The sequence below is a fragment of the Rhopalosiphum padi genome, chromosome 3 (assembly GCF_020882245.1).
Source record: "Rhopalosiphum padi isolate XX-2018 chromosome 3, ASM2088224v1, whole genome shotgun sequence".
NCBI lineage: Eukaryota > Metazoa > Arthropoda > Insecta > Hemiptera > Aphididae > Rhopalosiphum > Rhopalosiphum padi.
This window is the reverse complement of record NC_083599.1, coordinates 976,719-986,555: the sequence shown is the minus strand read 5'-3', so window position 1 is coordinate 986,555 and position 9,837 is coordinate 976,719. Positions and strand designations below refer to the sequence as shown.

General features: G+C 27.1%; 1 protein-coding gene across 1 annotated transcript; it reads left to right on the top strand.

Moving 5' to 3' along the window:
- The first annotated feature begins 4,316 nt into the window (after positions 1-4,316).
- Positions 4,317-9,837, top strand: LOC132923945 (uncharacterized). Its single transcript, XM_060987957.1, has 9 exons — positions 4,317-4,365; positions 4,427-4,683; positions 5,687-5,855; positions 6,743-6,884; positions 8,189-8,366; positions 8,428-8,702; positions 8,765-8,933; positions 9,006-9,344; positions 9,424-9,837. Exons 1-9 carry the CDS (start codon positions 4,317-4,319, stop codon positions 9,835-9,837), a joined length of 1,992 nt encoding a protein of 663 aa, XP_060843940.1.

Sequence of the window (9,837 nt, the reverse complement as noted above, 5' to 3'; positions counted from 1 at the left end):
TATAATATTTTACCAAAATATAAAGGAACTTTAAAAATCAACTTCTCTGCATCTTGTAAATTTGTATTTTTAAATATCTTAACAATTGGAACATTAAATGAGTTATTAACTTCTGATAAATTTTGGATTTTTTGACAGTAACCATATAGTCCAATATTAACATTAGCACCATCTGTGACCAGGGCCGTATTGCGGTTTGGTGGCGCCCCTGGCAAATCACTGCATTTGCGCCCCCCTCTTCCCAAATTAAAAATTTGCATTAGTTTAAAAAAATCATTTGAAATATATAAAATATAAAAAAAAAATATATAAATTCTATATATTATATTATTATATATGAAAGTGTTTTTTCCTCATCAATATTTTTTATTATCAAATCAAGTGAAAATTTTCTAATTACTTACGCATTAAATACTCTTTAATATAGCTTAAATTAAGGCAACTGGCGCCGATGCCATTTTGTCCTCAAAAAAACACTCTGCGGGAATAACAATACCGCCTTCTAGAATCAACCAAATTTCATAAAATTTTTTTAATTGCTAGAGAGAAATATTCTACAGCCCGCATCGATCTCTGTTTTTCAATATTTTATTAAAAATACGACAATTTTACGCTTTTTTTTACAAATTATTTTATACCGCGATTATTTGAAATCAAATAAAAAATTGGAGGTCGATGTGGCCTGTAGAAAGTCTTATTCTATCAGATAAGAAAAGAGATCTAAATCCCACAATTCTACGAGGCTTGAAAGTTATTCCTGTGAAGTCATTTTTGTTTATATAATACATCGTACCATCCTCCCAAAAATAGGTAAGTGGCAGTAGATTATAGAAAATGTATTATAATTGTGGTAGTAACTAAAATATGAAATTTAATTTTCAAGTTCGATAAAATTGTTGATATTTTGGAAAACCGGCACCGAGACTCTTAGTTCGTACGAGTACGATTGCTTAAAAGCTAGAATTATGAATTACCATAATATTGTACTCACGTAAATTTTACGTCTAAGAAACTACGTCGATACTCGGCAGCAATTCAACAGAAAATAAAACCGTTGTAATTCGAGTGTCTTGTTCTTTATATATCTTTGTTATAGTAGACAATAATAATTTGTTGACGGACGACGGTTTTATTTAAAGAAAAAATATTATAATAAGGCGATAGCGATAAGTCGATAATACGACTGGCCCGACGACCGACATCAAAAAACAATAATACTATTTTAAGAATTACGTAGTTCACCGTTTTTTAATAGAAGTTTAAATAAACATTTTGCTAATGCCTAATATCTGAATAACAGGAAACGTACATTTTGGATACCTACAGACCGTACAGTAGTTAATAGTTATGCTATAAATACGTACATACCTTATCTATTTTATGAGAATATGTTTTGCATATCAATATTAAATCATACGTATAAAATATAATACAAATACTCTATCCAGCCTAAGAACGAATCGGGCGGCGGACAAAAATCGGTCGAAACTCGCGCATTAACATAAATAATTCTTGTATAATAAAAATAGATCGAGGGTCTTCTATAATAAGTCATTAAAATAAATATACATTTTTCAAATATTATGTGAAAAATATTACATAAGTAGTATTGAAATTTGCGCCCCTCTTAGAATTCTTTGAATTGCGCCCCTGGCCCATGCCCTCTTGCCCTGCTCTGAATACGGCCCTGTCTGTGACAAAGGAAGAACTCATAAGTAATATTTTATTTCATTCAATAATAACATAAGTAATAACGCAAAACATTGTTTAAAGTACATTTTTAAATTCTGTACTACACAAAGTATGTCATACACATACTACACACAGTTTTTAGGGCTGCTTCTTTATAAGTATGCTATACAACTGCCTTAGCCATTCGCAAACTTAATGTTTTATAACTGTTTACATTTTCACAAAAAAATATTCTATTTTTATATTAGATTAAACATAATATAACATATAAACCATAATTCTGTTAGAATAAAATGTTTTTAAATGATAATCTCTTAAATATCAGATTTTCAGTTATGGTGGATAGACTTTATAGTACTAAGTGTGTACCCTAATCGAGGCTGAAATGTGTTTTTAACAAATTGTTTTATATTTGTATTATATAGGTCTAGGATTTGTATGTAATAAAAAATTGTAAAATATGCAAAAATAACCATTTTAATTTTTATATTATATAATTGAGATTAAAAATTATTTTATTTTTTGCATGCATATTTATTAATTATTATTTTAGAAATACAATTTATTATTCACATTTAACAGTAGAAATATGTGTAATACATGTTACAACCACATATTTCTTTTTAAATTTTCAAATATATATGATCGGTGATTGGATCGTAGGTACTATTGATTTGTATTGGCTGAAGCTTCTTTTAATACCACATAATTTAGTTGGTGCATATTATATTAATAAAGGAATAATTTGTCCTAGTGTTAAATTACTCCTTAAATTGCCTTCTTTTTGTTAAAACCAAGAATAAAACTTAATCATGACTCAAAGAAGTCAATCCATTACGGGCACAAATACAATAAATACGATCATACTAAATTTGCAAAAATATCCATAAAGCTCATTATATGCAAAAACATGCAAAATAAAAATATTATTATTTTCATTAGTATAATATAAATTGTGGACATAACTCACTATAACTATTTGTACGTAGCAAATAAAAACATGCTGTTGCTTACAAATCATAGCCCTGGTAATATGTACAATATATTTTTTGTAGATCACAGTATAATTATGGTTTTGATAATAAGAATACTTCATAATTTACCTATATATTACACTTTAAACAAAGAATTTCTATCAATTAAATTTATTTTTTATTTTTTATAAATTGTACATGTAAAAAACAATGTTTTAAAGGAATAAAACGTCAAAGTGTAACTTGTAAAACTTGTAAATTTTAATAGGAAAACCAAAATATTTTTTTTCTGAAGATGACATCACAAAAATGATGTTATAAATTGATTATGTTATAATTAAAAACCGGATTTATATGCATTTTAAATTGTAGAAATGTATGCAAACATGCACTAAAAAATAAAAATAAAAACATGCATATTAAAATTTCAATTTTTATTAAATTTTATCTAAATTATCAATGATAATTAATTATTAATTTTATTTAGATTTTCATAAAAAAAAAGTAGACAAGTAAATAGTATGTGGTATAATATATTCTTGTTAGATGAAAAACTGTGTTCTTGTAATTTGCTAATACATCCAATGAGTAATTTGGAACAGAAATCGTTGAAATTACCACTGTCATCTTGAAGTATTTTCAAAATTTCTTTTAAAACCATTAGTCCTTTATTTTTAACGAAAATATTTTTAAATTGTAATTAAATTATTATATTATTTGCGCTTGTAGGAAGTTCATTGATAGAATTTGGCACATTGCTTAAAATTGATACACTATTTTCAACAATTTTATACACACTTATGTTGAAGTTTTATATCTGATACATTGAATAAATAGCTACATATAATATAATAATGAACCTACATTTATTAAAAAAAAATGTTAATAGCAAAAATACTCTGTTCATTATATAATATTTTATATTATTCATTATCATTAATAATACCATTAATAATAATTTGTTCTCGATTTCTTTTAAACATTCTTCAGTGTATTTAGGTAGGTCTTCTTCAAATGATCCAACAATAACATGATTAACTTCTACATTTTTAGAGATTCTTGATAAGTTATTTTTATTGGTCAGTGCAATAATTAATTTCTTTAATTCAAAAATTTCGTCAGATATTAATTCAATTTTGATATAACTTTATATACATTCTTTGAATTTAATTCTAAAATAAACGAATATATATATATTTTTTAGTTATCGTCAAAGTTATACTAATTATTTAGGTACCTTTAATTCCTACTGCTTTTTTAGTATCAACTATTATATTAATAGAATTGATAGGTGTTGTATTATTCTTGCAGGTATCATCTAATATTTAACAAATATATTCAAGATTTTTTATAACTTAAACAATTTATACTACCTACATACCATAATTTATTTTAAGCTGACGAGTTGTTGTAGGTGCCAAAATAATATTGGTATCATCAAATAACACTGGAGAATCGGCTAAGACATAATGTTAGATATTGGATTATATACATTTTATATTATAATAAATAATATACAACAAAATATAATAGTTGTACAAGTTTTATATTCCAGTCTCCAGAATAGTCATAATTTCATCATCAACTGTAGGAAACGTTGGGTATTTTGATATTGTAGCTTCACTATTTGCTGCTTCATTGCTACTGAAGATGAAAAAAAATATTAAAGACGATATTTTTAAACTTCCATTTGAGCATGGTAAGTAAATTAATTATTAATGATTTATTTTGGTAGATTATCTGTGATAAATATTTTTCAGGATGGAAACGAGAATTAGTATACAGAAAATCAGGAAAATCTGCTGTTGTTAATCGAGCCAATAGAAGAGCTGATGTATATTATCATTCTCCAAATAACCAAAAACTACGATCATTACGAGATATTCAGGAACAATTGGATATGTCATCTGATAAAACTTCTCTGACTTTGGACTGTTTCACTTTTATATCACAACCAATTGGCTTAAATGATAGATCAAAAGAACTGATTAGAAATGCACATTTCAAATTATTTAAGGTAATAAAAATAAAGCTGCATATGAACTGAGTCTCAGTATAAACTTTTACGACGAATTGAATCACAGCTTGTTTTAGGGTATATACTAATAAGTTCAGTGAAATTGTAGGTATAATACTAATTGAGTCCCATAAAATTAAAAAAAGAAAACATTTTCCTTCCTATATTTACAGACGGTCTATAACAAAAAAATCTACAGGTATGGTTAAAAATGATTTTTTTTTTAAATATTTTATAATATTAATATATAATAATGTAGGGGTATAATATTATATGAATAATTTGTGTATAATTAAATAAATATAGATAATGATAAAATAACATTGTTTATATTGGTAAAAATTCATGGGATAAACATTGTATATATTCAAATCTAGTTATTGTGTTTGATTGCAACAGCTGCATTTGATGTCCAATTTCATTTTCTTTTAAATAATTTCTTGTAATTATTATAGGAACACTTCTAATTTTGTATATATATATATATTTCGCATTGTATATTCAACAAAATGTTTATAAGTTGGTAAATGTTGGATGGGCTGAATATAACTACCTATATAATATTATATTTTACTCAAAATAATCCTAGAACTCAATTCGTATAAGTACTATTAGTTTCCTAACCTCGGACTCAATTAGTATATGTCCCGTTTGTACCCGGGACTCAATTAGTATATTATTTTTTTTTCCGTTCAGGTATAGGGACACAATTATAGTATACAACGAAAAACAATTTTTTAATTCTTATTCCTTGATATTTTATTCAATCCTGAAAATCTCAAACTGAGAATTTCAAACAGTTATAAGTTTGGAAAAAATTAATATTTGATCAGTTAAATAGTTCAAATTTGGAATGTTCGAGTATGGAAGTAAATGTGATTTTTTACAATGGATCATTCACCATGTATATAGCCACATGACTTTTTATGCATAAACTCTTCATATTTTATACTTATAACTGTTAAAAAACCGAGCATTAACAATTATCTTCATATATTTTTAGAAAAACGCTTCTGTTAGTGCTGCTGTTAAACCTAAAAAATCTAAAACACCTAAACAGCGCCCACCATTTGATTATGAATTGAAAGGTAATGGAAACAAAAAATCTGCTAGTAAAATGAAAATTGTTTTTAAAACTGCGAAAACTTCTTCAAGATCAAGTTCCAAAAAAGGTAAATATAAATATATTTTATTATTTAGATAAACATTTGAACTTCATTAAATGTAAACTACTACAAACATTTAATACAGGTAATTATGTTGTTATGTTCTAATATAAAATAATAAAGATTTAACAATTTATATAATAATTTACCACTTAATTAATATATTAATTTGAATTTGACTCTCTTGTAGCACTGACAATTAGATATTTATTTCCCATCTCTTGCCATCATACGAGTATACAACTAGTAAGTCTATGGGCGTAGCCAGGGGGAGGGTTTCAGGGTTCAGACCCCCCAGAAATTTTTTCTGGATATAAGATTGAATAGGTTTATATTACTATTTTATTTAAATCTTGTATAATATAACATATTTATACTCTAAACCCCTCCCCATATTTTTTTCTGGCTACGGTTTTGAGTAAGTCAAATCCAAATCAAAACAATGATCTATAAAATATCATTAGTATTTTTTGTCTATACCCATAGTGTGACGTCCTCTTAATAAGGAATTGATTTTAGTTTAGTATACCAATTATAATATTAAAATTTGTTTGTCAATTTAATTTATATTTATTTTAAATAAAAAACCTATTTTGAAAAATAAATGTTGATACACAGAGTTGTTGATAAATTAGAGTATTCACATTTCTTAAATAATGTATCTCATTGTGAAATTCGAAAATGTGTACATAACGCAATTTATCTATGAAGTATACATTTTTAAAATTTAAATTAAATACTATTCCATACATTTTAAATTTTATGTAAATATGATAACTTTATATTCAGTGTAACTCTGTATGTATTTATTTGCTTAATAATCTGAAAATTTACAGTTATATATTTTATTGTGTTATTTGAATACAGAATTAATGTTTTACATTATTACATAGGGAATGCAGAATCAATAGATACATCTTCATCCACAACTGAATACATATCTGAAAACCTGCAAGCTATTCAATCTAGTGTATCGACAAAAGTTTCTCCTAAACTTGAGAACATTGATTTAAATACCACAATTATGAAAAGACGGTAACATATTGGCTTTATTTTTTATTTTTTTGCTTAAACAGTTTTTGCTTATTAGTTTATTATTTGGCTTCACAAATATAATACAAAATTAAGGGGTTGTAATCCTTATGCTTGCTTCTACATAATCCTTCCTCAATCAAACCATATTATACGTGAATGATAAAAAAAGCTTCTTCTTCTTCTTCTGGTTAAAAGACCATCCCATCTCACACCCATTCCTCCATTCTTCTCTATCTTTCTTTCCAATTCGTTCCTCTTCCTAGCGATTGCACATCCTTTTTGACTAAGTCTTCCCATCTGGTTTTGGGTCTTCCCAGCGATCTTTTTCCTTGCGGGTTTTGTCCTAACACTGCTTTAATTAATTCATTTTGGCTCCTCCAATCATGGCCTGCCCATTGGAGTCTTCGCCTTTTTATCACCTCTGTTATAGTAGTGCTTTGGAATAATATTTCTAGCTCTGTATTACTTCTCCTTCTCCATTTACCGCTGATGTTATACTTAACTGGTCCTAAAATTTCCCTCAATATCTTTCTTTCCATTATTAAAAATTTATTTTCGTCAGATTTTCTTAGCGGCCATGTTTCCGCTCCATATAGGATAACTGGGCGGATCAGTGTAATGTATAGTTGATTTTTTAGTTCTATTGATAATACTCGGGATCCTAATGTCTTTGCTAGCCCATAGTAACATTTTTTGCCTGTTTGTATTCTAGCTGCTATTTTCTTTGCTATATCATTATGTTCTGTTACCATAGTTCCGAGATATTTAAATTGTTGCACTTTGTTGAAGTTATATCTTCCAATGTTCAATATGTTAGTAGGTGGTTGCAGTTGCCTTCTGCCAACACACATATAATATGCTCTTTTTCCTTCATTACACTGTAATCCTACTTTCGCTGTGGTTTTCTCTAATTTGAGGAATATATTTTTAAACTTCTTGTGATTCTTATAATAAGACTACATCATCCGCGTACGCTAGCAATCCTATTGAAGAGTCCTGTAATTTAAAGCCTTGATTGCTGACATTAATTTCCCTTATTACTCTTTCTAACACCAGGTTAAATAAGATATTATTTATCTAAACAGTTAACAGGGGGCTAAACAGTTATTTATGTTATATTCACAATGATTTGTATTTAAATTTGTATTTTATACTGTTACGTTTTAAGTTTAATATCAATATTTGTATTAGGCTTGTCCCGTTTCATATCAATAAATAAATAATTAAATATTTAAGAATGCTTTTATATAATTAGATCAATAAAATCATTACCTATAAAATGATTTTTTTTTTAAATTTTACAGGAATTCTGAAATGAATGGTTCATTTAAAGAAATGTCAACTCCTTTGACATCCATGCAAACATTCAACTACATGGTTAAAGCATTGGGACACGTTTTTAAATATTTAAATACACATGAGCTTTTATCCGCTTCTAGAGTATGTACCGCCTGGAATATAATTGCAATGAACAAGTCATTAGTAAGTATAAACTTATAATTGTTCACAGTATATTTTTGCTAATTTATTCAATTATTTTTAGTGGAAAAATTTTCGTTTAAAAAATTCTATGGTCTATGACTGGGAAAGGTTTGTAGACTCTATTGATCAACAAAGAACTAATACGTTAGATACTAGACAAATGTTGATACCTGTAAAAGTTGATGAATTCAAAAATGTTTGGTTACATTTTTCCAAAGCAATGAAAAGAGCACAGAAGTTAAAATTCATTGAATTGTATAGATGTCCTACCCATGTAGTTGAAGATATTATTCACTCATTACCTCAACTTGAAGTACTTAATGCAACTTCAATAAAGTAATAAAGAAAATAATATCCAGTTTTTTTATAATAATTTTAATAATTGATTTTATTTATAGAAATCCAAATGTAACAAAAGAGGCAAACAATCCCCATGATCTTATGGCCCTAAACTTAAATTATTTAGACCAAATGACAAACCTCACTGAGTTAAGATTAAAAGGTTTGACTGGAATCAAATTAACGTCATTGCCATCATTTGAAAATTTAATAAATTTAAAAAAATTTGTAAGTTTATTAAATAACTTAATATTTATGGAAAAACAGTTATAGTGTTTATTATGTTTTTTTATTATTTAGTCATTAACCTCCATAAATTCATTTCCAAAAGACATCTGTGAGAGTTTAGATACTATTACTGATAACATAGAGTTTTTGGAAATTGGTGATTGCGATTTCTTATCAAAAGATTTTGCTGTGTCACTAAAAAGATTTGTCAATTTGAAATCGTTGAGATTGGAAAATTGTTACGGTAAATGGAAAAGTTATACACAAGACGTTTTTACTGCTATTAGGGGTCTTGAAAAGCTCACTATTCTGGAATTGGTAAACATAGAATTCAGTAATTGTGTCGAAGATGAATTGGAAAAATGTGTTGGTATTAAAGCTTTACTAATTATTCCTACTTATATGAGCAAAGTATGTATACTTAATATAAATTATATTATTTTATAACATCTATTTATTTATACTCGATATGATTGTCTTTATTTTTTAGTCTGCAACTACCAATTGCCACTTGATTGACTGCCTCGAGAAACTCTCCAAGACATTAACACACTTGGTTTGGGGATTGACTCTTGAATTACTCCGTGTTACTGACATAATAATACCTGCATATCAACAAAACCAGCATAGTATTGGTAATAATTTAGAATTACCCCATACCAAAGAAAAGACCAACTACATACCTATACTAAAGACAAGAAAACCCAGACAGCGACCAGGAGAAGAGCCTGCTCCTGAAAAGGACAAGAAAAAAGACAAATTAGATGACATTAATTTACTTTCAGTTCCTGATCTAGAGAAATTGTTAGATACAATGATACCGGATGCTAAAACTAGGGTAATTAAGATTCCCTTTTCGAGAACAGTTAGAGTTTATTTGAGTGAACAGTTTAATTATCTTTGA

Bases quoted from the DNA above. Each gene is read 5' to 3' on its own strand.
- LOC132923945 (XM_060987957.1), top strand. From the start codon at position 4,317: ATGAAAAAAAATATTAAAGACGATATTTTTAAACTTCCATTTGAGCAT. The intron at 5,856-6,742 runs GTAAATATAAAT...ATTATTACATAG, and splicing joins AAGATCAAGTTCCAAAAAAG to GGAATGCAGAATCAATAGAT. The intron at 8,934-9,005 runs GTAAGTTTATTA...TTTATTATTTAG, and splicing joins TAATAAATTTAAAAAAATTT to TCATTAACCTCCATAAATTC.